Source organism: Harpia harpyja, chromosome 16 (assembly GCF_026419915.1).
Source record: "Harpia harpyja isolate bHarHar1 chromosome 16, bHarHar1 primary haplotype, whole genome shotgun sequence".
In the NCBI taxonomy this organism is placed as follows: Eukaryota; Metazoa; Chordata; class Aves; order Accipitriformes; family Accipitridae; genus Harpia; species Harpia harpyja.
In genome coordinates this window covers 4,902,181-4,930,174 of record NC_068955.1, presented here as the reverse complement: position 1 = coordinate 4,930,174, position 27,994 = coordinate 4,902,181, and the positions used below count along the sequence as shown (strand labels likewise).

At 59.3% G+C, this 27,994-nt stretch overlaps 2 protein-coding genes across 4 annotated transcripts in view; both read left to right on the top strand.

Moving 5' to 3' along the window:
• Positions 1–7,723, top strand: part of AHDC1 (AT-hook DNA binding motif containing 1) — a 53,486-nt gene extending 45,763 nt beyond the window's left edge. Inside the window, 5 exon segments of the mRNA XM_052811169.1 lie at positions 7–4,262; positions 4,264–4,755; positions 4,757–5,102; positions 5,219–5,871; positions 7,152–7,723. Of these exon segments, the coding sequence (XP_052667129.1) occupies positions 84–4,262; positions 4,264–4,755; positions 4,757–5,059 (4,974 nt within the window). The 5' untranslated portion in view covers positions 7–83 and the 3' untranslated portion in view covers positions 5,060–5,102; positions 5,219–5,871; positions 7,152–7,723.
• A 12,317-nt stretch (positions 7,724–20,040) lies between these two features.
• The window catches only part of WASF2 (WASP family member 2), a 33,398-nt gene continuing 25,444 nt past the window's right edge, over positions 20,041–27,994 (top strand). Inside the window, exons 1-3 of one of the 3 annotated variants that reach the window (XM_052810603.1) lie at positions 20,048–20,159; positions 21,096–21,308; positions 21,428–21,514. The gene's annotated coding sequence lies outside the window, so the exon portion shown is untranslated. Of the gene's footprint in view, positions 20,160–20,602; positions 20,623–21,095; positions 21,309–21,427; positions 21,515–27,994 lie in introns of those variants that run through there. The other 2 variants (XM_052810604.1, XM_052810606.1) reach the window with 2 other exon arrangements.

Below are 27,994 nucleotides of genomic sequence, written 5' to 3'. Positions count from 1 at the left end.
ACGCAGGTCCCGGTCTCACATTCCCCGACCCCCATGTCAGCAACTGCTCGGCCAAGCGGCACGCGGGGGAGGAGGAGGTCAGGATGCGCGTGAAGCCCCCGGGCCCAGTGGTAACGACCAGCGTTGTGCGTGGCTCGCCCGACTACGTCCGAGAGCCCAAGTTCTACCCGCCGGGGCACCCGGCGCAGCGGCCCCCAGCCTGCCCGGCGGAAAAGGCCTTATCCTGCAGCGTGCTGAGCTTCCCTGAGGGCTCGTGCCCCGCGCTCGGCCGGGAGCACCAGGCAGGCTCGCTGCTGCACGGCGACCCGGCCGACCGGTGCCAGAGCGTGCACGGGGGCACCAAGGCGGCAGAGGACTTGCTGGGCTGTGCCGGTGAGCCCCGGATCCTGGGGGGCAGCGCGGAGGAGGCAGCCGCCCGCGATCGGGCGCCTAAAACCTTCCCCAACGCGACGCTGGCCTCGGGCCGCTGCAACGTCGACAGCATCCTCGCCTTGCTCCGGAGCAAGTGCGGCAACGGGCACATCAACCTCCACCCCGTGGTGCAGCTTATCGACATCATGAAGGACCTCAACCGCCTCTCCGAGGACCTCAAGAGCAGTGGGGTGCACCTGGACTGCGGCAGCCTCCGCGGCGGTGGCGGCGGCGGCCACGAGGACAGCCGCCTCCTGCCCGCCGACCGTGACCTCCAGTACAGCTTCTTCTCCTCGCCCTCCCTGGCCAACAGCATCCGCAGCCCCGAGGAGCGGGGGGTGCTCTGCAAAACCGAGCCGCCGCGGCATCCCCGGCCCCCGGCCCGCGATGGAGAAGCCGACGGCGGCGGGGGGAGCGCCCCGCAGCCCCCCGGCCACGGCGGGGGCGTGGGGGGGGCCTCCAAAGCACCGGCGGATGAAGCCGGTTGCTCCCAGCCCGACGCCGGCGATTACTCGGACCTGGCTGAGGCGGACATCCTGAACGAACTGGCCTCCCTGGCGTGCCCGGGGACGCAGCTGCTGGAGTCGCAGGCGATGGAGCCGCAGCCCCAGTTGCTGCCAGCCCAAGAGCTGGACGCCCAGTCCCGGCTGCTGGATTCCCAGTCCCTCGAGTCGCAGCCCCAGCTGCTCGATTCGCAAAGCCTGGAGCCGCTGCCGGAGTCTCTGGAGCTGCAGAACCTGGAGCCGTTGGGGTTGCAGTCGCTGGAGCCGCTCTCCGAGTCACTGGAGCTGCAGTCGCTGGAGCCCTTGTCCGAGTCGCTGGAGCTGCAGTCGCTGGAGCCGCTGGCGGAGCCGCTGGGGCTGCAGACGCTGGAGCCGCTGCCCGGGGCCCTGGAGCCGCCGCTGCTGGACGCGCGGGCCCCGCTGCTGCCCGCCGAGCCCTCGCTGCTGGAGGCGCAGCCGCTGGGGCCTGTGTCGGAGCTGCTGGAGGCGCAGCCGGGTGCCGGGGACCCGCTGCGGCCCCCCGGGCTGCAGCCCCGGCTGGGGGGTTGTCCCCTGGGCGGCGTGGTGAAGCGGGGACCCTGCGGGGGCCGGGGGGCCGGGCGGTGCGGCGAGGACCACCGCAAGTACGCCCTGCGCCGGACAGACAAGCCAAAGATGCTGTGCCGCCGGAGGAGGGCAGGGCGAGGGCGCCGGGCGGACATCGCCCCCGAGAGCCGCGTCTTGTCCCCCCTCGCCCTGCCTGCCGAGGTGCCCCCCGGGCCCGAGGAGCCCGGCGCCCCGCTGCTGGCCCCCCCGCCACCAGCCCCCGCCACCCTGGACCCTGACGAGGTGCCCAAGGCCCCTGCGACGGGGAAGAAAAGCAAGTGCCGGGGGGTGAGGAAGATGGTGGTGAAGATGGCCAAGATCCCCGTGTCCCTGGGGAGGAGGAACAAGACCACCTACAAGGTGTCGTCGCTCAGCAGCAACCTGAACCTGGAGGGCAAGGAGCTGGCGGCCAGCAGCTCCATGGAGCCCACGCCGCTGCTCAAGATGAAGAACAACGGGCGCAACGTGGTGGTGGTCTTCCCCCCCGGCGAGATGCCCATCATCTTGAAGCGCAAGCGGGGCAGGCCCCCCAAGAACCTGCTGCTGGGCCAAGCCAAGCCCAAGGAGCCCGCCCCGGAGGTGAAGAAGAGGAGGAGGAGGAAGCAGAAGCTGGCCTCGCCCCAGCCCTCCTACATTGCCGACACCAACGACAGCAAGGCCGACTACTCGGATGTGCTGGCCAAGCTGGCCTTCCTCAACCGGCAGAGCCAGTGCTCGGGGCGCTGCTCGCCGCCCCGCTGCTGGACCCCCAGCGAGCCCGAGTCCATCCACCAAGCCCCCGACACCCAGAGCATCTCCCACTTCTTGCACCGCGTCCAGGGCTTCCGCCGGCGCGGTGGCAAGGCGGGGGGTTTCGGCGGGCGCGGGGGCGGCCACGCCGCCCGTGCCGCCCGTTGCTCCTTCAGCGATTTCTTCGAGGGCATCGGGAAGAAGAAGAAAGCCCCCGCCGCCCTCCACGCCGACCCCGTGCACCCGCGCAAGCGGGGCCGGCCGGAGCCCGACCCCGTGGGCAAACCCAAGCGGAAGCGACGGGCCCGCAAGAACGGGGCGCTCTTCCCCGAGCCCAACCCCGGGCAGAGCTTTGGCGACGGCCCCGCCGAGTGGGCCGGGGGGGAAAAGGGCAGCCCCTGGGCCCCCCACCACGGCCACCCCGGCGGCCAGGCCGGCCGCAACGGCGGCTACCAAGGGGCCGAGGCGAGACCCTTCCACGCCGCCGGGCTGGAGTCGGGCTCCTCCGGCCGGGCAGGCTTCTACGCCGGGAGCGCGCCGTCCTCGCAGACGGAGGCCGGCCCGGAGAGGCACAGCCTCTTCACCGGCTACTTCCGCTCCTTGCTGGATTCGGACGACTCCTCCGACCTGCTGGACTTCGCCCTCTCGGCCTCCCGCTCCGAGTCCCGCAAGTCGGCGGCCGCCTACACGGCCCCACCGGCCGCCCTGCCGGGGCAGCGGGGCCTGGCCGCCTACCCGGCCCGGGGCGGCAAGGTGGCGGCGGCAACTCCCGGCACCGAGGCCGCCTTCCACGCGGCGATGCAGGGCCGGCCCGCCTTCCCGCCCGGCCGTGCCGCCGCCGCCGCCGCCGCCGCCGCCGCCGGCTACGGGGTGGCCCAAGGGTCGTCAGAATGCCGGGGGGCCGAGGCCTTCCCCAAGCTGGCGCCGCCCTCAGCTGTCTCCCGGTCGCCCACGGCTCACCCGGCGGCCAGCGGCACCCCCGGCTACTCCCCGTACGGCAGCTACGGCGCCGGGCAGAGCGTGGCACCGGCCAGCGTCTTCCCGCCGGGGAAGCAGTACCCGTCGGCCCAGGACTGCCCCAACAGCAAGGACTGCAGCTTCGCCTACGGCAGCGGCAGCAGCCTCCCGTCCTCCCCCAGCAGCGCCCACAGCGCCGGTTACGCGCCGCAGACGGCCGGTCCCAGCCTGCCGCTGGGCAAAGCCGCGTTCTTCAACAGCGCCGAGCAAGGGGGACAATTCTCCAGCGCGGCGCACACCCCGTTGCGCTGCGATAGCCGGGCCAGCACCGTCTCGCCCGGCGGCTACATGGTGCCCAAGGGTTCGGCCTCCTTTCAGCCCTCGCCCGAAAATTGCCGGCAGTTCCCTAGCGCCGCGCCGTGGGCTTTCCGGCAAGGCTACGGCGGGCTGGACTGGAGCTCAGAGGCCTTCAGCCAGCTCTACAATCCGGGTTTCGAGTGCCACCTCAACGAGCCCAACGTCATCCTGGACATCTCCAACTACACCCCGCAGAAAGCCAAGCAGCAAACCGTCTCGGAGACCTTCTCCGAATCCTCCTCCGACAGCACCCAGTTCAACCAGCCGGCCGGCTACCGGCGTGCCAACAGCGAGGCCTCCTCCAGCGAGGGCCAGTCCAGCCTCTCCAGCCTGGAGAAGCTGATGATGGACTGGAACGAGGCGTCCTCCGCCCCGGGCTACAACTGGAACCAGAGCGTCCTCTTCCAGAGCAACTCCAAGCCCGGTCGGGGCCGACGGAAGAAGGTGGACATGTTCGACACCTCCCACCTGAACTTCTCCTCCTCTTCCTCCTCCTCCTCTGTGTACCCCTCCAAGAGGAGCACGGGACCCCGGCAGCCCCGGGGGTCCCGGGGGGCTTGTGCCTCCAAGAAGGAGAGGGGGACGGGCAAGGCCAAGTTCCCCACCAAGTCGCAGGCGGTCAACCCCCTCTTCCAGGAGAGCACGGACCTGGGCTTGGACTACTACAGCGGGGACAGCAGCATGTCCCCCCTGCCCTCCCAGTCCCGGGGCTTTGGGGTGGGGCGAGCGGGACCCCTGCGACTACGCCGGCCCCTACTCCATGAACCCCTCCACCCCCTCGGACGGGACTTTCGTCCAGGGTTTTCAGAGCGACTCCCCCGGTTTGGGGCAGCCAGATTTGGAGAGCAAGCACTTCCCTGCCCTCCCGCACCAGCTGGCAGCCCCCGGCCAGCAGACTGTCTTCGAGGCCGGCTTGCAGAAAGCCTTCTCGCCCAACTGCTCCCCAACCTTGGCCTTCAAGGAGGACCTACGGGCGGGCGACATCCGTAAGCTGCCCGCCTGCGACTCGCTCAAACACAGCATGCAGGGGGGGGCCCTGCCGCACGCCCCCCACCTGGCTTGCCGCGATCTCCCCATGCCTCAACCGCACTACGACTCCCCCAGTTGCAAAAACCCCCCGTACTGGTATTCCCCCAACGCCAGCACCCGTAGCCCCTCGTACGACGGCAAAGCGGGGGCCGGTATGCTGGTAGACTTCATGGGCAGGACGGACCCCCCCATGTCTCAACCCCCACTTGAGCAGCCCGAGCGGCACCCACCCCTCCAAGGGCGAGAAGGAGCCCTTGGAGATGTCCCGGGCTCACCACCGAGGACCCTACGCTTGTCCCTTGATCAATGACTTGAACATCTCCCCCGTACCGAGAGACTCAATGCTGCAGCTGCAGGACAACTACAGGTACCCCAGTTTTGCACCCCAAGGGCACCCCGTCATGGCCCCCACCCAGAAGAGCGGGTTTTTGGGACCCATGGTAGAGCAACAACACCCCGAGGACACTTTTACGGTCACCTCATTGTAGTGTCTGCTGACGTGCCAACCGGACAACGAGGTTTTGTTACAGGGTAGGTGGGGGAGCCCCTCGGGGCGAGGGGGGGGGGGGTGGCAGGGGTGGGGACGGGGCACCCCCCGGGCCCTTCTCATCGTGTCCCCCCCCCTCCGTGTTGTGTTTCTCTTTCAGAGGTAATTTAGCCAGCACTTTTTTCTGGAACACTTTTCAAGTTCTGTATTTAACTGGGATTGGAACCGTTTGTTTGTTTTCTAAAAAAAAAAAAAAAGGAAAAAAAAAGGAAAAAAAAGGAAAAAAAAAGTTAAAAAATAAGCGAAACGAAAGGAAAAAAAAATAATAACGGACGAAGAGAGAAAACCCCCGTTTTTTTTCCCCCCTCCGCACTCAAACCCACTCCGCCTGCCAACCGCCTGGCTCTGCTTTCCGGACTGCCGCCCCCACCTCCCGCCCCGCAGCAGGACAATCGGACGGACAGACGGACGGACGGACGGACGGATGGACGGCGCCGGCCCCCGCCAAGCCCAGGGCAGGGGCGCAGGCAGGGAGGGCAGGCAGGCCGGGCAGGAGGCGGCCGTGGGGCCTGGGGGTCAGCGGCTGGGTGCCCCCTGCCCGCAGCCCGGCCGGGGGGCAAGGGCAGCCCCCTCAGCCGCCCCTGGGGGGGTCTGGTTGGGGTTTTGTTTTTTTTTTTTCTTTTCCCTCCCGTCCGCTCGCTTGCCGGGGGTGTTTTTCTTGCCGGATGGATGCCGATGGGTGTTTGGGAGAGCTGACCCCCACCAGGCTCTGGCAGCTTCGCCAGCGGGGTTCGGAGACGCCACCGTCACCCGGTAAGTGCCACCCAAGTCCCCTCGCTGCCCGATGCCCGTCCCCTGGGAGGGTGGTGCGGGACTGGGGGCCGGGAGCTGGGGGGGGCAGCGGGGCTGCGCTGGGTGCCCTGCGCTTTCTGGTGGGCTTTCTAACCCAAATGCACCCAGTGAGGTTTGCCCGCTGGGTGCCCCCAGCCCCTTTTGGGCTGCAAGCACTTGCCCTGGGTGTTTCCCCGCGGCCAAGCATCAAACTGGGGACCTCGTCTGCCCCAGTGTCTGTGGGTGGCTGGAGCCCAGGGTGTGGGGTGCTGGAGTCCAGGGTGGTGGGGTGCCTGGTGCTAGATCCTGGGCATGCCAGAGCTGCAGGGGTGTGGGGTGCCCCAGATCCCTGGGTATGTGGGTGCCAGACCCCTGGATATAAGGCTGCCGGATGGGGGGTGGGCAGGACCCCAAAACCCTGGGTATGTGGGTGCCAGACCCGGGGTGGGCAGGACCCCAGACCCCTGGGTGCATGGGTGCTGGATGGGGGGTGAGCAGGAGCCCAGACCCCTGGGTGCATGGGTGCCAGGTGGGTGGTGGGCAGGACCCCAAAACCCTGGGTGCATGGGTGCCAGATGGGGGGTGAGTAGACCCCCAGATGCTGGGTATATGGGTGCCAGACCTGGGATGGGCAGGACCTCAGACCCCTGGGTGCGTGGGTGCCGGATGGGGGATGACAAGGACCCCAGACCCCTGGGTGCATGGGTAGTGGATGGGGGGTGAGCAGGACCCCAAAACCCTGGGTACGTGGGTGCCAGACCCCTGGGTGTGTGGGTGCCAGATGGGGGGTGAGCAGGACCCCAAAACCCTGGGTACATGGGTGCTGGGTGGGCAGTGGGCAGGACCCCAAAACCCTGGGTATGTGGGTGCTAGACCCCTGGGTGCATGGATGCCAGATGGGAGATCAGCAGGACCCCAGACCCCTGGGTGCATGGGTGCCAGGTGGGGGATGAGCAGGACCCCAAAACCCTGGGTACATGGGTGCCAGACCTGGAGTGGGCAGGACCCCAGACCCCTGGGTGCGTGGGTGCCAGACGGGGGGTGAGCAGGCCCCCAGACGCTGGGGCGCAGCTCCATCCCTCCACCACAGGGAGCCAGGGCAGGGAGGTCTCCTTGCCACCCAGTTGCCGCAAACCCCACCGAGTGGGTGGGCACCCACTCGGCGCAGTGCCGAGCCCCAACCTCACACCCGGCACCCCCAACTGGGCCGAGGGGCCACGGCGGTGGGACACTCACCCCTCTCTCGCCTCTCCCCCCCCCAGCCTGCCCGCCAGCCACAGCACCCTCGGCCCCGCACCCCGCACCCGTCCCGGCCACCGGAGCAGAGAGGAGAGGAGGGGGCCGCTGCCAGCGGGGTACCCCGGCCTCGTCGCCCCCCGCTTTGCCCGCCGGCCCCCACCTTGGCCGTGGCGCCGGCGCCGCGTTCTCTCTCCTCCCGGCCAGAAGCAGAGGGACTCTTTAATTTTGATTTTTTATTTTATTAATTTTCATTTTCTGCACAAAACCAGCAATTGTAAATACTTTTGAAGAAAAGGAGTTAAAAAAAAAAATGTTTAAGGAAAAAAAAATCTTAAAAAGCTGAAAATTCACAAAAAAAAAACTAAAAGAAGAGAGAGCCACACACCGGAGGGAGAATCAAAAAGTGACCGAGAACAGAGACCTAAAGCGACCGAGAGGTGAATATGCAGGAGAGAAGAGCAAAAACCCACCAGTATGCACTGAGAAAAATTTATTTACAGATCGATCGACAAAAAAAAGAAAAGAAAAAAAAAAGTAACAATAACCTATTTATTGTATATAATGTTTTATTATAAATCGTGTCTTGTATATTGCATTCTGTACATCTGCTGTGGTTTTGTGGTGTGCAACTTCCGCATGGGTTCCTTGGGTTTCCGTTGCCTTTTTTTAATGACGATGATGATGATTTGAGTTTTATTTTTATTATTATTAAGAAGAACGAGGCGGGTTTTTTTTGGCAGTACACACCCAAAGATCCAAATTTGTATAAAAAAAAAAACAAAAAAAATTAAAAAAAAAAAAAAAAGAAAGAGAAATCAATCACACACCCTCTTGGTGGGGAGGGGGAGCCGGGGGGGGGACCGGGGCGCGGGCCGGGGCAAAGGGGGGGGTCACCGGCTTTCTCGTGGCCCCCAGCGTGGCGGTGGTGATGAGCTCAGGGTGTGGGTGCGTGCGTGGGTGCCAGGGGGGGCTTTGGGCTCCTCTCCTCCTCCCCCCCCCAGTCCCCTGTGTGTGTCCCCCCCCAGGGTTTGGCAACTTCTGTACAGCTTTGTGGATTGTGCAAAAAAAGAAAAAAAAACCCCAAAACAAAAACAACAACAAAAAAAAGAAAAACCACCCTGAAAAAAAAAAAAAAAAGACAAAATGCAAAAAAAAAAAAGGGAACCCCCTCCCCTGGTCAAAATAGCCCCCCCTTTCCCACCCCTCCTGTGCTCCCCCTCCCCAGCTGACCCGCGCGGTGCTTGTGCTGCCCTGGCCGGAGCGGCCCCCCCCGGCAAGATCCCCCCCACCCCGGTAAGCCCCCCGCGCCCGGCCCCCCCCGGCCCCCGCTCTATCCCCTCGACTGGTCTTTTTGTGTTATTTAGGAAGGAATTTTTAATAGGCACTTTTTTTATATTAAAAAGAAACCTATATATTGAGCGATGCCCGCTGCTTTCTTGCTTCTCTTTGGGGGTGGCACGACCTGGTTGTGCCGGGGGGGGGGGGCTGGAAAGAGACTGATACCCCCCCTGGATTTGGCGGGGGATGCCAGGATCTGGCCTAAGGTGGGAATTGCAGCAAGAAAGCTGAATTTTGGTGCAAATTGGGGTGCGGTATGGCACGAGGTGGTCCTGCTGCTGCTCCCCCCCGGGATGGGGTGCCAGTGGGGGTCCCGGGGGGGGGACACACGTTACCCCAGGGTGGCTGGAGCACGCCAGGGTCCCGCTGCCCTCCCCGATCGCCTCGTGCTCGGGGCTGTGGGTGCACGAGTTATTGCTTTGGGGGGGGGGGGCTTTCCTTCGCTGTGCAAGATGGGTGCTCACCCCTCCCTGGCACCCATGGGGCACCCTGGGTTGCACGCAGGGAGGGTGAGGGGGGGGGAACACACACAAGGCTGCAGGCAGCTTCATGGTGATGGATGGGGAAAGCGCCAACACCATAAAGGAGCAAAAGGGAGGAAAATAAGCCAAAAAAAAAAAAAAAATCAAAATAAAAAAAAAAAATCCACCAACTTCCAGGACTGGGAAGATGAAGGCTGCAGCATCCTCCGGGCGAAGAGAGGGGGGGGGTCGGGGTGTGTGGAGGGGGGGAACCAGCTACCTGTGGGTGGGAGAGGTTAGCGATCCCGGCGGGGTCAGGGCTGCTGCAGCGAAGTGCTTGTGCAGCGCTGGGGGGGCCGGGGGGGGGGAGGCAGGAGGTTGCTATGGAGAAGAACACACGGTGCATACTGATGGCTGGGGGGGGGGGAGAGAAGGGGGGAGCGGGGCTGCCAGCGCCGCCGCAGCCTGGGAAGATGTCGGTGCTGTGCGGGGAGAGCTGGGGGGGGGGGGAATGCTGGGGGACCCCCTCCTTGCTGGGCTGGGGGACCAGCAAAGCCCCCCCCCCTGCTGCTGGGATATGCAGCTGGGTGGCACCAAGGGAGCCCGGTCCAATGCAGCCCCCCCCCCATTATAGGGTGTGAGGTGCACCCTGAGCACCCATCTGGGCATGGAGCCGGGCTTATGGGACCCCCCCCGGCACCCCGGGGGTGCCAGGAGGGAGAAGGGGTTTTTGCCAGTCCCTGTGCCCCAGGTGAAGCTGGCTGGGTGTTTGGAGGGAGCTGCATTTCCACCACCCTTCCCTGCCCCAGGGCCCTGCAAGTGCCCCCGAGCGCTGCAGGGTGGGGGCTCAGGGGGGGCTCTGGGTGCTGGTGGGTGTTTGGCAGCACGGCTGCGTGTGTGTGCATGGGGCGTCCCTGCTGGGGACGAGATGGGTCCCTCGGTGCAACCACATCTCTGCAGGGGCCAAACTGGGGGGGGGGGGGGCAATGCTCCTCTGTGGCCCCCCTGGGTGCCCCCCACATCAGGCAGGGCCCTCAGGGTGAGCTGGGGGAGATGCTGCGGGTGGAGGTGATGGAGGGGGGCTGGGGGGCTCTGCTGGCACAGGGGACCCTGCAGAGGATGCCATCTCCCCTGGGGAGCAGCCACGCTCATTGCAAGCACACTGGTGCTGGGTGGTTTGGGGGGGGGGGCACTTGCACCCCTAATGTCGCACACTGGAGCTTCGCCCAGCAAGCTCCATCTGCTCCCCATGGGCTGGTGCCCACTGGGCACCCAGTGGCCCCATCCAGGCTGGGACTGGCCCCACCAGAGCTAGTGCTGACTCTGGGGATGCTGCTCACATCTAGCACAGCTGGTGGGTCTTCCCCCCCCCCGCCACCCCCCCAGCAGGGTGGCCGCAGCACTGGGAGGCTGCTGGTGGGGAGGGGATGGAGGTTGGAACACCCCTTCCCACGATCCTCATACACGGTGCGGGCAGAGTGTCATGGCTGGGGCAAAAAGGGACCCCTCGGGGGGGGCCACCCCAATGCTCTGCTCTCACCCTGGTGGGCACCAAACGTCCCCGATCGTGACATTGCTCAATGGGGAAACTGAGGCACGTGAGCAGGGTAGGGGAGGACGGCCTTCCCTGCCGCTCTGCCCACGCCATGGCCGTGCCCGCATCCTGCACTCATCCCACAGAGGCTGGACCCCCCGGCTGGCTCCCGCACAGCTACCCCTGGGGGGGTCTTTTAGGGATGCGTGACCATTTCCACCTTGGCTCCAACGCGGTGCTTCCCACAAGCATCAAATTTGCTCTTTTCCCCCCATTTTTCCTCTCTTTCATTTCAGGTTGCAAAAAGCAGCATCAAAGGAGGACGAAATCCGTTGCGGCCTGATTAACGCCCGGGTAAGGTGGGCGCAAACGAGCACGAGACCACCGATGGAGGCACCGGGGTGAGCCGGGAGAGGAATCCCCCCCGGCAGGTAAATCCTGCCGGGAGGCATCACCCAGCATGGCCACAGCCTTGCCGGGCATGGCCGGCTGCTTGGAGCACAGCTTGATTTTATTTATTTTATTTATTTATTTATTTATTTAAGACTCAATTAAATCTATCAAGCAGCGTGCACCGTTTCTGAGGCTGAAAAACCTCATGATTGGGCTGATTGCTGGGGGTTTATCAGCACAGCCCAGCATCGCTGCCGCCGCACCCGGCTCTTGCTTGGGTTTTGCCAGCAGAGGCTGCTTGGTGCAGGGGGCGGAGAGGGGGGGGGAAGGAGAAAAGACTTCAAAATTTGGTGGGGAAATGGTTGGTTTGCTACTTCTTTATTTGCACGGCATGTGCTTATCAAAGGTTTCTGGGAGCTGCTTGTGGGGGCACCCGGGGCGAGCCCGGCATGGCTGCGGTGCCACGCTGTGCCCGGGGTGATGTGGGATGAACGGGGAGAGGAAAGCCTGGTCCCCGGGTGCCTGGCTGTACCTGCTCGGCCACGCCACCTCCTCGGGATGGAAATGATTATTTTAATTAAGCAGCTCTGCTGGGAGGAGGGTTCTGGCCTCTCATGGTGCTAACGATGCCAGAGCAGGCGATGGTGCTCGGAGCCTGGGGATGCTGCAGGACGGTGGGACGAGGGATGCTCCATGTCCCCGGCGCTGGCAGAGGGGTCCAGGGCTGACCCCGGAGCCACTGCACCACGGTGAGCCGGAGCTTTGCCCGCATGTGCCGTGGGGAGCGTGGCTGTACGGAGGCTCGTCGTGCTGCTGCCGGGATCCGGCATGCGCCGGGGGGAAGGCAGCTTTGCCGCCATTTTGACTTTTTCCATCCCCTTGGAAACAAGGCAGGAATTTGCCCTCCTCCCCCTGCCCTTCCCTCCTGCCCATCGCAGGGGGATGGATCCGGGGGGGGGGACAAAGCTGGGAAATGCCCCATTCCTGGGAGGTGAGGGCCGGAGCAGAGAATGGTGTTCATGGATGCACACATGTTGCACACCCAGTCCCGGTTGCACCATCACCCCGGCACAGGGAAGCACATGGGATGCCCATACCCGTGCTGAGCTCACCCCAGTACCGGCACCCGGCTCAGCCGCTGCTCACTGGCACCCGGAGCGGAGCAGAGCAAGGGCTGCGTTGCCCACCCCAGCCCTGGGGTCTTGTCCCGGGGGGCAGCGGTGGGCCCTTGCCTTCGCCCCGCAGGGCTGGGGCCAGCGAAGCCGCCTGGAGCTGCCCGGGAGGTTTAGACACCCCCTTCTCCTTCAAATTAATGGCTGTGCCGTGAAGAAAATTGAAGCCATTATTCTTAGCTCGCATCCTTTATACCCACCAACTTCAACCACTTGACATGCTAATCACAAGCTAACGAGGAAGGGAGGCGATTTCCCACGTCAGACCTGCAATCCAGTGCATCTGGCAGCCGGGGTGGGGACCATCTCATGCCGGGGGCCACCGGCACCCCTGCCCCAACGCCTGCACCCCTGCTACCGCCCCGGCCCTTTCTGCCAGCAGCACCCCGGCAAACAGCCCCCGTGAGCCCTGTTGAAGCCCCCCATGGCTGGTGTCACCCCATGTTGTCCTCGTCACCCACTCCGGGACAGCCGGGAAGGGGACGCGAGGGCGATGGCGATGCTCCCCAGGGCTGTCCCGCCACAGGCAGCCTGTGCCGTGCCGCGTCCCCGCTGCAGAACGGCCTCTGTGCCGGCAGCGGGGGCGGCGCAGAGCCCAGCTGGACGACCAGACCACCCCTGCTTTTCCCAGAGGAAGGGCCAGGCCCTTGGAAGATATTTCCACCCCCCCCCCCCATGTCCCCCCCATCCTCCTTCCGCTCCGCCAGCAGCAGCTCGGGTTGCCCATGCGCTCCCCGCGCCGGGGTCCAGCTGAGCCCTGGCGCACTCGTTGCACCCGCCGCAGGGCTGCGCCTGCCCGTCCCCAGCCACCCCAGGCTGGATTCGGCCCAGCCGCCGGCCGGGCAGAAAGCTCTGGAGTCCATTAACATTCCCCCGAGCGATCTAATCCCCCCTCTCTGCCCTGGCTCTGGCTTTTACTTGGTTTTAATCAAGCCCAGCCTGGCGCCTTTTAAATAACCGGGGCGGATGGCACCCAGCTCCCTGCACGGCACGTGGGTGCTGCCGTCCCCGGTGTGGGTGCCGGCGCGGAGGGGGAGGCAGGGGCAGCCGGGGGCAGAGCATTTGCAGAGGTCTCCACTCTCCAGTAATTTTAAAAGGCATTTTGGAGCCGGAGGAGCTGAGATCAGCAGAGCGGGGGCCAGGAAAGCGAGGGAATAAAAGCAAAGGCTATTGCAGGGGTTGTTATTAATATTTGCTGGCTGATGATGGCGGGGGGGGGGGGGGAGCCGGCACCAGGGAGTGGGCTGCGTGTCCGCCCTGTGGGGAAAGGGCAGGCTGGGCTTCCCATGAAGGGAGGGGGAATTTGGCAGCCGGATGCCTGGGTTCCTTCCTGGCACCCAGAGATGGGGTGGGGGGGGTGCAGGATCCATGCCAGCACTCCTGGGTCCTGCGCAGCCGCCGGTGGGGCCCTGGTTGGGGCGAAAGGCGATGGTCTCCGCACCGATGCTCCTAAATCAAAGTGTTGGGGCACAGCTGGGCCATGTTGGGGGGAGCCCGGACCCCCCTGGGGTGGGGGCACCCAGGGGATCCCCCCTAAACCCCTGGGGACCAGAAGGGTGCGAGGGGAGGGCACCCACGGCGCTCAGCCTCCAGGGGCTTCACCGTGTCCCAGCTGCAAAGGGAGCAGGAGCCTGGGGGAGCAAAGTACCCGGGGGGGGGGGGTCCTGGATGGGACCCCCCCGGCTGGGGCTGGGGGCTCTGCGGGGTCGTGGTGGCCTTGCCCAGCCATGCCCTGCTAGTCGGAGCCGGGAGCCATGCCGGTTCCCCCCAGGCTGGCAGTGGGGCCGGGTGGGGGGGTCTGGGGGTGCTGGGTGGGGAGGCAAGGGGCAGCACAGAGGGTTTTGGGGGGCAAAGCATGAGCCAAAGCGTTTGTTTTTCCGGGGGCCCCGGCGGTGTGAGTTATCAGCAGCGGCAGAAGCACGGTGCTTCCCGGCCGGGTGTGCGCGCTGGCTCCTCAGGGAGGGATTAAGGGGATTATATTATTATTTGTTATCACTGAGGGGGGAGAAAAAAAGAAGAAACCTCCATTGCTGGGAACTCTGCCTAATCGGAGCAGAGATTAGCTCCCTGCCTCCGCCCGGCCGGGCTGGGACGGCTCCTGTGGGCACCGGGGCTGTGGCTGCCCCTGCCCGGGATGGGGGTCCGGGGGGGCTCCCCTGTACCCATCTGACTGGCGGTGGGACCCCAGCCGGGTGACACGGGGCCGACGGGTCCCTGGGGAGCCACCTCGTCTGCGAGTCACATGTGGGACCAGATTTTGGAGGTGATGGTTTCTGCCTGAAGCGGTCGGCAGAGGAAATGGCGGCTCCTTTTCCAGCCTCCCCTGGGACCGTGGGGACTGTCACCCTTGGCCGGGCACAGTGGCACCCCGGCTGTGGGGGGAGCAGCCCTGTGGTTCGGTGGAGGGCAAGCCGGGAGTGATGCTTTGCCCCATGGATGGCGAGAGCTGCCATGAAGGCTTCTGGCGAGGGTGAGCTTGCGGCCATGGTTTTCCATCTCCCCCGGCCACGGATCTTGGGGATTTTGGCAGGTTTGGGGGGAGCAGCCCAGACAGGGGGTTTGTGCCTCCCCTGGCATCGGGACAAGGGCGAGTGCCCCCAGTGACAGCCTAGCATCCCCGAAGGATGGGGACAAACTTGGCTGCGGTCCCCCCCTCTTGCACCCCCGCCCAGGTAACTGGCTCCCAGCCCTGAGCCACGGGGTAAGAAACGGAGCCCCGAGAGGAACCAAGACCGATACCCCGGCAGCCCCGGGGCTCCCACCGCACAAATCTCTCCCCGCCATGGTGCTGGGATGCATCGGCCGCCCTTCCTCCCCCTCGTCTGCTGCCTTCACCCTCCTCCTGCAGCCGCTGCGTGGCAGGCGGTGAGTGATGCCGCTGCCAGCTCAGCCCTGCCTGGCTCCGGCTCAGGGGGGGCCGCCCCGGCCAGGGCTGCTGGGAAAGATGGGTGGCTCGGTGAGGCAACGTGCCATGGGGCGATGCGTCATGGGGTGACATGCCATGGGGCGACGTGCCATGGGGCATCCCCAGGGTGCAGGGGATGGAGGCTGGGCTGAGCCAGGGTGCTTCGGGGCATGCTGGTATGTGAGGATGCAGGGCGAGATCCTGCAAGTCAGCGTGGGCTCTGCCAGCCCGGTAAGAGGAGCAGGAGGATGAGGAGGGTCCAGCTGAGCCAGGTACCCATGAACAGCAAAGTTTCAGGGTTTCCCCCTCACAGCGGGGTCGTGTGCCCCATCCTATGCCCTCGTGTGCCCATCAGGGCTGCGCTGTATGGGGCAGCTGGCTGGTACCCGTGGGCACCGCGGGTCCTGTGCTGCTCCCTGCCCGTCCCAAGCTCCACGGGGCTGTGAGCATCCCGTGCCCGCTGGGCTCCGGTGGGCTGGGGATGGAGATGTGCCGGGATACCCGGCACAGAGGGGCCACCTCTGCCCTGCTCCCCGCCGGCTCCACGGATGCCAGGGCAGGGTAGTCACACCACGGGGCGGAGGAGGTGTGGGACCACACCGGGTGCTCCGGGAGCCAGTGCACCCAACTCAGGACATCAGGGTATTATTTTTCCCCCTTCTTAAGCCTCCAGCTCTGTCTGCTGGGCCGGGAGTCCCCCGAGGACAGCCTCACTCATTACACCGCAGCTTACAAGTGCACATCTTGAATTTTTCTTTCCAAACCCCCAGCTTCCAGCAAGTGGAGGCCAAGCCAGGTTCAAACGTGGGGTGCAGGTTTGGGGCAGCCCCTCTCCAATTTTGCCTTGCCTGTAGCAAGGCTGAAGCCACCACCACCACTGCAGAAAGCTCGTCATTAGAGCTGCTTCCGCACACCCTTTCCGCTGATGGACCGCGCTATTTTCTTGAGTCTTTTATTTACACTTTATTGCTCTTGTTTTTGCACTGGCAAGCGCTGCTGGAGTGCACAGAAATCCTTCAGATCTCGGCTGGCAGCAGAGCTCTGCCTAATCATAGTCATTATCTGGAAGCAGGTAATGGGCATCTTTCCCATGTTAATTTGAAAACAGAATCGGCGAGAGCAGGACACCAGGGATGGAGCATGCTCCCAGCAGCCGCCACTGCCTTTGGATGATTTCTGGGTGCCAGTGGCTTCGGTGGGTGCTGGCCGTCGGGCAGGGGTAGGTTTGGGATGGGAGCACACGCAACCCCAGGCACAACGGCTTGTGCCGAGCCTCGTGGCTCAATAAATCAGCCGGGAAGGGGCTGCTGGCCGGCATCCCGCATGGCCGGAGCCTGTCCTTGCTGCCGCAGCAATAAAATCCCCCGGCCTTGTTTTTTTGGCAGCGAGGAGGATGGCAGCTCTCCCTCCTCCCCGCGCCACTGTCAGAACTTGCCCCCGGCTCGGCCCAGCGTGGCTGGGTCCTTCGTTAACAAGGACTCGTCCCTTTTATCCCCATCGGCGGGAGGGGATGGGGATGGAGGTGAGAGGCGAGGATTTCTCCCGGGGCCGGGAGGGGAAGGCTGGGTGGTGTTGGAGTTTCGTTTGCTGAGATACCATTAACGAGTGAGCAAAGGTTGCGGAGTCTCCATGGAGACAAGACAGCAAGCGAGACGGAGCGGGTGTGCAGCTGAGGTTAGAGCTGATTAGTAAATGTCAGCGGCACAGCAACTGCCCGCCACCACGCTGGCTCGGGGACCCGGCGGGCAGCGGGTGCCCTGGGCACCCCACGCACCTTCGGCACCCCACGTGCACTGCGCATCCCGGGCACCCTGAGCACCCCATCCATCTCGTGTGGCCCACTGCATCCCAGGTATCCCATGCATCCCGTGTGTCCTGTGCATCCCAGGCACCCCGTGCACCCATCCATCCCACGCGCCCCATGTATCCCACGAGCCCCATTCACCCCGGGCACCCTAAGCATCCGCCATGCCCCATGTATCCCACACACCCTGGGCACCCCATGTGTCCTCTGCATCCCCAGCACCCCGTGCACCCCATTCATCCCACATGCCCCATTGCATCCTGTGTGCACCGTGCATCCCATGCACCTTGGGTAGCCCATGCACCCTTGGCATCCCACATGCCCCACACGTCCCTGGGGCACATCCAGGTGCCCCATGCACCCTGCGCATCCCATGCACTCCCTGCACGCAGGCACCCCAGCTCCCTGCTGCAGCCCAGGTTGATGCCAGGCTGTCATGGTCCATGGGAATCAGGGATGCAGGAGAAGCCCAGAGCACACCGTTGAGTGCACATTTCTGGAACATCCTTGCAGCTCCGGTACCGACAGCCCTGCCTCCTTTCCCGCAGGGAGCAGGGATGCAGCCGGAGCTGCTCTGCCCTCATGCCATGCTGCTGCCATGCTGCAGGGGCTCCTCGGCCATTTTGTGAAACACTGGGGGAGCTGGGGAAGGGGCACCCAAGACTCCCGGGCGGAGGGCGGGTGACTCCAGATTGCTGCTTGGCTGCCATCCCCAGGCAAGGACGTGGCCGTGGCCTTGTGCGAGGCTGGGACGGCACGCCAGCTGCGATAAGCTGCCATCTCCTCCCTCCTGCGGAGGATGTCCACTCCTCCATCCCTGGGTCACGCAGAGGAAGGATGAGGCTGGACCTGCTGGATCCCACCTCATTTTCAGCAGAAGCAAAGCCCAGGCTGAGGGAAGCAGGGTCGGGCTGAAGCCGGAGGGGATAGCAATTTGTGGCAGGGTCTGTCTGGGGTTATCAGGGGCTTGGACATGGCTGGAGCCCAGCCAGGAGGCAGGAGCAGCCCAGCTGCCCTTCCCCATCCCCTGGAGCATCATTTACCTCCAGCAAAACGCAGGGAGGCACCTGGCAGGCAAGAGCATCCCTCTTGCAGACAAACAAGTGTCAGGGGGTACTGCGGGGAGGGAGGGGGGTGGTGGATCCTGCAATTTAGCGGGTATTATTTGGCAGCTATAAACAGAGCCTCTCACACAGCCGGGGAGAGATAAAGGTTGCAGTGCAGATACAGATTAGGTGGTTCCCTTGAGGCTGTGACACCTTGAGATAGAAGCAGATCTTCTTCAAGGGAATGGCTCGCTGGCAGTCTGGAAAACCTGGAGTCGAGCGGCCTCCAGCAGCACCTCGGCCCTTGCCTTGCACCCGCAGGGGGAGACGGAGGGGTCCTGGGGCAGCACGGGGGGCCAGTGGGTGCTGGGGGCATCAGGAGGTGCTAAGCATTGCACCCAAGGTGGCTGTGCGGGAGGCGGGAGTGATGTAAAACGGGCAAGAATTGGCTGTTTGCAACGTGCGCACGTGCCCATCTCGCCCAGGAGGAGCCAAAGGAGACGGCGGCAGTGGCAGAGAGACCCCAGGAGTGGGCAAAGGCTGTGCCATGGGGCAGGGCAGGCAGGAATTGCGGACAGAACGGGCAGGCATGGCACACACCAGAGTGACCCCCAGGTTGCTCCAGTTGGGGCCACCAGCTCTGCCCGTCAGCAATGCCCGTGGCTGGGGAGCCCTCCCTGGCTGCTGTCACGGCTCCCGGCAGCGCTGACATGGATTTGTTTGCTTCCCAGTGGGAGTGATGGGAACACCGGTGATTTACTCCCCGCGGTTCAGTTTAAAGCACGAGCACTCCAAGCACCGAAGAGATAGATGTCAGTGCCCAGTGCCCTTCGTCCTGCCCCCGCCTGCTTCCTCTTCCCCCTTCTGTAGGTACAAACAAACCCAGTGCTTAACGTTGATAATCAGGCAGGGATGGAAAGATTTAATATCCAGGTGCACAGGCAGAAATGCAGCATGCCACGTGCTGGTAATTTTTGATCAAGTCTTTGCTCCCGCAGCTTCTGAGGGGGCCATTAGCATCGCCCTGGCTCTGCCGAGGACTGGGCTGAGCTGGAGGACGCTGCCGAGGTCACCGGAGCTCGAGGCCGGGCAGGGAGCGGAGCTTTTCCGAGCCCCCGACCTGGCGTGACCCCCACCCGCCGCAATCCCGGCCTGATATCCTCGTGGGTGCCGGGGACGGATGGCAGTGTCCGCTCAGCAGGACCCGTCCCGTGTCACCCCCCCATACGCGCGCTGCCGGCCCCGTTCGTTAAACCAGGCTCATTTAAGTCGTGACTCCGCTCCCCACCTCATCAGGCCGTGGGGAGAAACCCAGGCGGGAGACCAAATCAGCGGCCATCACCCCTGCACGGACACCACGGAGGACGGCTGGCTGTCCCCATGCCCCCCCAGCTCCGCATACCCCCGTGCTGGGGACCCCCTGGTTTGGGGACTGGAGGTGGTTGGGGGGCTGGGGACACCCCCTCCCTCGTTTAGGGGCTGGAGGCTGATGGGGGCTCTCCGGGTTTGTGGCAGGAGGAGCTGCCAGGCTCCGGTCCCACTCGCCAGCCCAACACTGTCCCTGTCACCTACACCCCCCTGCCCCACTGCCAGCCCCCCCACCTCTCCCCAAAGCCCCCCCGCATCCCTCCACCCCTTCCTCCTCCTGCCCCCCCCCCCCCCAGCCCTGTCCCCTAACCCCCACCCCACACTCCTGGCACCCAATCCCTGCCCCACAGCTCCCAGCCCTGACCCCACAGCCTTGGCCCCCCACAGCCTTGACCCCCCCCCCCCCCAGCTCTGCCCCCCCCCCCCGCCCCGCCCTGGCGTGACACCCCCGCTCCCCCAGGTGGAACTTTCCTCGCAGGGCGTGAGACCATAGAGGCGAAAAAGGCAACACCAAACGGGACCTCTTCGGGGGGGACGAAGGGACAGAGAACCCCTTCCTCCAAAGACACCTGGAAGGATATCGAGCTCTGGCCCTCCAAGACTAGATACGTGTTGTAAAAATGGCGTGGATGGCCGTGGTGTCGCGGTTCTGCCCCCTACCCCTGGAATCTGTCCCAAACCTGCCCGGGGCTCTCCCCGTCTACCTCCCCTAATGGTACGTTCCTCTCTGTTTACTCTTTTTGCGCGGCCGGCTTGGGTGGGGTTCTTCTGTTGCTCCAGTTTCGTACGCAAGTGGCGTAGAGCGGCTTTGATAGACAGCCAGGCGCAGCCAATAGCGCGGCAGGATCTTTGACCGGTTAGCCAATGGCGCAGCGGACCGGCGGCCGGGAGGAGGCGGGGCGAGGCTCAGTCAGGGCAGGGAGGGGGAGCTGTGGAATGGCGGACGGCCGGGCTGGCCCGCCCTGGTGGTAACGAGCCGAGGGGGCCGGAGGGGGCAGCTGCGGAGGGGGGTGAGTACGAGAGAGGCGAGCAGAGACTCCCCGGGCTTCCTAGGCCGCCTCTTCCCGGGGGAGAGAGGCGGAGGCGCTGGGGTGGGCCGCTAGGCCCTTGCCAAATAGTGAGCTGTGGGGCTGAGCGGGGCACTGTTTCCTGCCACATAGTGAGTCCCGGGCCGGTGTGGGCCCTGGTGCCCCCGGGCTGGGAGGTTTGGGGCGGGCTTGGCCCCGGCCTGGGGACGGGGAAAAGGAATTGGCTTCATCCCTGGGCTGACACTTGCCCAGCCCCTCCCAGGGGCCATGGCTCAGTGCAGGGTGTGTGCCCAGGGCCGGGCTGGCCGGAGGGGCTGGGGTGTAGGGGGAGGGCTGGCCTGCCCGGGGAGGGTGGACAGAGCCCTGCGTTGGGTTAAGGAAATGCCGGTCTGGCGGGCTTTCCCGAGGCTTCGCCGGTGTCTGCTGTCCTGGGGCCATTACAGAGGTCTGACTTAGTGGGAATGGTTTGGGGAAGCTGGGGAGAAGAGTGGGGGTGCTGCAGGGTCCCCTCTAAGGGAGAGGCAGTGCTGCTGTGCTGGGGGAAGGGGGTCCCTCCCTTTCCAGGCTGGCTGCAGCCTTTGCCGGGTTTGACATCAGTGCTTGTGCAAACGTGTGCGTGTCTGTCTGTGTACAAAGTCTGTCTGTCTGGGTGTGAGCTGGCTGCCCGTGTTGGTGCAAGTTCTGGTGACTGCGTTCGTGGAGCATTACTGTGAAAGTGACTTCTCCCTCCTGGCTGTCTTCCTGCCCCACAAGTGGGTGCGCCCTTCAGTGTGTCTGGCTATACTTTAAGGATGTGTGTAAGCCCCTTGACCATTAACTAGCCATATGAGCCCGTAAAATCTAAAACTACTTGGGGTAAGACTATGTGGGTGCTGTAGTGTGCTTTGGAAAATGTTTTCCCCAATCTTAAATCCCTAGGTGCTCTCTGAAAAGAAGCTTTGGAGGGTGTAACAGGATATGGTCGGGTAGTTTGGTCAAATGCTCTGACCTGCTGGTGACCTCAGATGATATTTCTTCCAGAGAAGAAATAAGTTGTTAAGGAATGTCCTTGGGGTTGTACCTCACCAGCATTTAGGTTTGTGTTGCGGTTACTGCTTTGGGATACAAAGAGCCTATGTCCTTTGGAGAAAGGTAAGAGATTGCAGCTCCTCCCTGTTAGCTGTTATGTGACCTCAAGGACCTTCCCATGGTAGGATTTTTTTTTCCTGCCAAAAGTTTCACGTTTGACATTACTCTTTTACTTTCGTTAGTAGCAACAGCGGAATTGGGCACCTCTACATAGATTAGACCACTGGTGGGACTGCATGGTGTGTTAATGCCAGGAGTAGGCCTCTTCGGTAAGACACTAGAAAACACTGAAAGTCTAAGTCTTTCAGCACTGCAGATGTTGGTGGGCATGAAATTATATTAATACCGATAGAAAACTTTCATTAAGTACACCGGCTGCAGACAAGGTCATCATTGATGGAGCCCTCTGTAACCTTCACACTTGCATGTCCAGCCCCACAAAGACTTGTGAGGTGGAAAAGTTGAAAGTAAAAGATGTGAGAAGCCAGCAGGGTGTGCATGTGTGTGCCTCCCTGTGACAAAGCTGATGCAAAATGTTACTTTATGGGAAGTACTAAAGTCAGTATGCTTGGTCACATGAGGAAGGGGAATAGTTATGTTTTCCACCCGTTTTAAACATCTGCAGAATCAGTTGCTACTAAATGCTGCAGGAATTTAAAATGCTGCGTTGCGACACTTTTCATTCTGATTTGCCCCTTATTGACCTTGAGTGGGTTTTTGTCATAGAAACCAATACAGAGTTTAATCCAAAACTTAGTTAAAAACAAACCAAAACTAACATCTACCCACTGAAAACACAGACAGAATGTTGATAGAGTGACTTTGAAAATCCACTTGTGTTCACAGCCAAGGACAAGTTTTATCCAGGAAGTGGGGTGGAGCTGGCCAGGCACTCCGGTTCTGTGCATTTTTGTTGTTTGGGGTTTTTGGTTTGTTTTTTTTTTTTTAACTATTGTGCTTGAAAACATCAAGTTTGAGTGAGTGAGCTTGATGCAGGCTTTAAAGACCCACCTAATGCTGATCATTGGTCAAGCTACAGTTGTCAATATTGTCCCTGGGTGGGTTGGTGATGGTGGGGGTCAAACCCAGGACTTGTGCCTTCCAAAGCGTCGATTTCTGCTTGGTTAAAAGCCTTGTTCTGTTTGAGGTGAGGAGCAGGTTTGTCTCAGCCCAGCTGAGACAAGGTGAAGCCTTGCTGTACTTTATGATTTGTGAGAGGATAAACTTCCAGGGTTGAACTGAATGCAAGCTTTTCCCTAAACTGCATATTTTGACTGCTTTCAGAAGGAAATGTGACATTTTTTTGTCTGTCTGGTAACAAGTTCAAAAAGTAAATGCCCCAAATTCCATTTTTTTTAATTTTAAAAAACCAAACCTTCTGATGGCTCATGCCTGTCAGACTCCTTCCTCTTCACAGCTGTGAAGATAAAACCTTTCCAAACTGTCTGCTGCTGATCAGGTTTTTCCAAGCCGCTGCATGGTGATGTTAGCAAGACCCCTGCTTCATTTTGCTGTTCCCACACCCCTGTTCCCAGCCCCGCAAAAAATCAGCTGTGCAGCAGTGGGATGCCACTGCCCGATCTCAGGCTGCAGGCTCACCCACTGTTCCTTGCTTTAGCTTCTGTCTGGTCTACATTCCTAACAAATCTTTCAAGCTCCGGTTTTACAAAACTATGCTGGGGGGTGGGTAGGAGGGTGCAGGCTAAGGCTGCAGGAAAAAAAAAGAGGGAAATATGGTGTGTTTCTGGCTACTTTTTGTACAAGTCCTATTTGAAATGTGTTGTGAAGTGAGTGGCTTACTGAAGAAGGGTAGAGGCTGGAACTGCAGCCCTCATGTCTTTAGAGATATCACTGCTGGAGTTTGAAGTAATGAGTTAATAGTAAAGTTCTTTTAAGCAGAGTATAAAACTGGTTTCCCTATGAATAATGTGACACACCGAACAGAAATGGTGTATTTTTAAGTTACAGCTCAGAAGGTATTTGTGAGCAGTGATTCATTAAAAAGAATACAACCTTTATGATAACTACCAACCCAGTTTCTCAGCATGCTTTGAATATATCTCATTCTTCAGGGCTGGTCTAGGAAAAGTTGATTTCATTCACAAAGCTTAGATAATCACATAGTGTGGGTGGAGGGGTTAAAACTTCAGTGATTGCCTCATATGCATATAGTTAGAGCAGCAAATCCATCTCCTGGTTTTTTTTATTTTTTGTGGTGATAGAAGAACAAAGAAGGTTGTTAGGATTAATGTTTCAACAAAATCAGGTTGGTTTTCTTTGACAGACTGTAATAAGGAAGATTTCAACAAGTGTAAGACTCGGCTTTAATCCTTCCAGATAGGTTCTCTCTGTGGGCTTTCTGGACTCAAATGTTTAACTTTAAGGTTTCTGTTTTGTCTCTGCTAGGTTTGATGATAATACTTAGCCCTTGGTCATTCAGCTGAGCAAAATACATTGCTGCATGTGCTGCACGAGTCAGTCACAAACCAGGAAAAGGATTGAATAGCAATTGTGTTTGCATGTGTTGTGTATAAAGTTCCTGCTGTCCCCATACAGAATGGGACACCAGCACCCAGCAAAAACATGTGCTGCCAAAAGCTGCTTCTGAGACTTCAGGTAGCCAGAACAGGCCACTGTCTGACGGCTCAGTGCTGGGCTTGCTCCCTTATGTAGTCTCTAAAGTAATGCTGCGCAAAATGCACAGGAGGCAAACCAAAAGTGACGCTTTCACTGTGTGGAAATCTAGGAAAGCAAAATGCAACTATTTTCCCAGCCTGTCTTGTGGTGTGTTACTGTTTTCAGCCACACTCTTGCTTCTAACAGGATCTGTAGTAAGAAATTGTGTATTTGAGTATTTATTCTCACTGTGCAAGGATAAATATTTGTGAGATTGGGCCCTTAGTTACCGCAGATTAACATTTATTTAAATATTTTAGGTATTTATAAACACTGGATTTAAAAAAAGGCATGTGGAAATGGCTTCTGGGTAATAAGCAAATGACTGCTCAGAACAGAACCACCCCGGTGACATTTACTTCCTTTGTATTTTTGCAACTCTGTGTAATAAAAAGACTGTGTGTTTTCTTTTTGAGGAGGGGAGGCTACTGGTGCTGCTGATCAGGCTTCACTGCAAAGGGAGTGCTTGCTAACAGGAGCTTCTACAGAAGGTTATCAGATTCAGGCCTGATTCTGATTTATATAAGATTGGTTTCTCCATCTGAAGGTCTGCAGGATTTTTATTTTCCTGCCTGGGAGGCAGTAGCGGGGAGGTCCCCTCCCAGAAGAACTGAAACGTGAACTTCCATGTTATTTTGTTGAGCAAGCAGTACAGCGGCAGTGCAAAGCGTTAATCACATTCTCCATCCTGAGCTCGCCTTCACTGCAGTAATGGGCCTGGGAAATAGTTCCTCTAGATCCTACCCTAATTCTTGAAATCACAGTAAAGCTTTCTGGTATTATGTTGCTGCTGGAGAAGTGGTGGAGCACAGACATATCTCAAGTATGCATCTGCCAGGGGCTTTGATGAAGAAAATTTAAAGGACCAGGAATCTCAATTGGTCTCCCACAAATGCGGTCAGTGGCGACCTGCTCTGTTCCTTTGACACCTTCCATGTCGTCTCCTCTTACAGAGCACTATCCCAGACCTGTCTGGGGAGAAATGGTGGTTTAAAGGATGCTGTGATGCCAAGAGAGGAAGAAGGGAGATGCCTGTGAAGCAGCAGCAGTTAGCATTTGTTCTTGAGGGCGTAAATTTCTGCATGGGAGGCTGATGCTGGGTCACCGCTTTAGAGGAGCTGCTCTGAGATCACTAGTGACCTGTTGTCCTGGAGGTTCTGATTCTCCTGCGTTACTGCTGAAAGTGGTGCACAGTTGAGAATGGGCCAGACAACACGCAAAGAGCTGTCCACTAAAAATAGTTTGTCTCACTGCTGCAGTAAATCAAACCTAAACCATGAGTTTATTTTTTGGTTTCTGCTGAAAGTGCTCGGTAAGAATTGAGAGCTTCTATTCTGTTGTCTGATGCAGCTAGATAACTTTCTTCCCAGAAGGTGCTTGTTTAATATGAATGGTGATGCATTTATTCAAACAACTCCTTTATGAAGCAAAGACACACATGGATTTGAGATTAAAATCTCCTAATTGTAAAGTGAAGGGCACAAAGGAAGTTTTTTTTCACCTAGTATATGATAAATGTGGGACTTGCTGCCCTGGGATTTCATGGATGCCAATGGTTTAGATGAGTTCAGAAACTGATGAGACCAGTTTATGGAAGTGAAATCCATAAAGGACAATTAAATGATAGTGTTTGTTTCTGCGTTGTCTTAAGGTGCGGTGGGGTGCTGCAATGTGGAAAAGGACAGCAGGGAGAACTGTTGCTCTGTGCTTGCCTTGTTCTCATGCTCTTTTCTTTATGCATCTGATATCTGGCCACTGATGGACAGAGAATGCTGGTTTATCTGGAGGCTGGATGACCTAGCATGGCTGTTCTTAAGTCCTGTGGCTTAGGGTTTCTTGTCTTGTTTGTTCGCTGACGTTTCCAATGATGTTACGGAGCAATCTGCCTCTTCCGAGCCTCCATTTCTCCCTGCTCATAAAACTGGGCTAATGACTCTGACCTTTTGTTTGTAAAGCAAAAGAAAAAGGATCAACAAAATACTGGAGCTTATTTACTATCATTACTGAAATGATGAGCAATGCCACTTTGCGGTACTTCAAAGAGGCTTCGCTTATGAGATGCTGGAAATCCCTAGAGAGCGAAAATGTTTCAGATGGAAAAGGAGGAGGGGGAATATTCCTCCTGTTCTCATCTCGTAAGTGTACTCCCTGCGAGGCATGGAGGTAATATCTCCAGCCATCTCCCCTCCCAGCTGGGCTATTTAAAATAGTTGCTGACAATCTTTGCTTTTTTCCGTAATAGCCAAATGGGCTGGTGTCACTGATAGCATAGGAGTGAGTTCTGCATAAATTGTTCACACGCTGTGGAGTTTTGCGAAGTACTTTGTTGACCTGTTGTATAACTGCTAATAAGATTGAATGTGGTTTTAATTTCTCACTTCCTTTTTCACAGATGCCCTTTTCCTACTTCTTAGAGTCTTACTTCAAGTCTCTGTATAGCAAAAGTCTTTTTCTGTTGCTCAAAGAATGAATGATGCTTTGCTTTCAGTCAGCTCCGCACTGGAGGGCTTTAAGTGGCATTCAGAGAAGGCTATCAGCCACAATATCTGATGTATTGGTGTAGCTGCGGTTCATGCATGGAGTGCAAAAAATGGGATTTAATTGGGAGGGAGGGGGAATAGCAGCCCTGGCTGAATGGATGGGTGAAAGTTCCCCGACCACCCCTTAGTCCAGCAAATAGTTGGTTGAGTGCTTGCCAGAGCGGAAGCAAGTTCCCTTTCAGGCACCCTGCTTTTGTGCACCGTAAGAAAAAGCACACACTCTTATGGTTTTGGCCTTGCAGCTGCAAAAAAAAAAAAAACCAAAAAAAAAACCGAGAGAGAACCGTGCACACACCCAGATCCTGTTCTTTCAATACCAACAGCTGCTGAGCTGATCCTTTGCTGGAGGAAGGCATATAGCTGTAAACACAGCTTGTGTAAAACCTTTACCTTATGTCTAGGGCAGCATGAAATAACTGGCCGCTTCCCTTTTGGAGGCTAAATTAAAAATGCGTGTAATTAACTTATACAAAATAGCCTTTTGGTTGCTATTGAGAATTCAATATTGTATCAAGGAGGTTACATCTAGGGTCTGGCTTCACATGAGAGGTTTCCATAAAGCAGCTTATTATAGACCTTGTGGTGAGCTTTGAGAGAAAGACTTGCATCTTTAGCATCCCTAATACGGTCTAATCTCTTTTCTTCCGAAAAGATCGGTTCAATAAAGTGATGGTTTCAAACACTCTGAAATACTTTTGGATGGTCCAGAGCCTGGAGTTTGCACTGTAGATTACATAAGGTGAGATCACTGCTGGGCTCAGAACATGCAAAATGGAAACAACTACAGCTTAAAAAGAATATTTTTCTGACTGTCCCAAGGAGATTACACAGGCATCTGTCACCACGTCCAAGCTGAAATTTGACCCTGCTCTGTCAGACCAGGGGGGCTGATTGAAACAGTGGGGCCTTGCTGAAGTCTGCCTGGAAGGTTGTTTGGTCCCGCTGGCTGCATGGATGGAGAAAGTGAGTCCAAGGATTGTCATGCTGTTGAGCAAAACCAGAAGACTGCTACTCGCAGCTTCCTGTAGCTCTGCCTGCAAATCCCAAATGGCAGCCTGGGATCATGCGCCATGCCCGTACGTTGCACAGATGGCTCGTACGTGCACAAAAACCAGATTCAGTGTTTCTGTGGGGTTGCCTCGCTGGGCACCTCTACAGAAGAACGGGGTAATCCCAGACATGGGGCAGGCCCCTTCTCCCCCAGCCCTGGTTCCTCTTCCCACCCTTGGACAGGACAAACTGTAGGCATGGAGAGGGAGAACTGCCTGGAAAACCCCAGATATGTGGTGGCTTTTGGTACTGGTGGGGTGGGTGCCTGCCTGTTCTCCCGAGTTCATAGTACTACCCATCTCACTTGACTCCTGAGAACCAAAAAGCATATCCAGGGTCTTAATGTGGCATCATATGCGTATCTTTTTTTTTTTTTTTTCCTTCCGCAATAGAAAACCCATGTGTTATTTTGACTTTATTAAGACGCTGTTCATAAACCATTTTAATCTAGATGCTCAAGGCTGTTCTCTTGGTTTTTTGTGA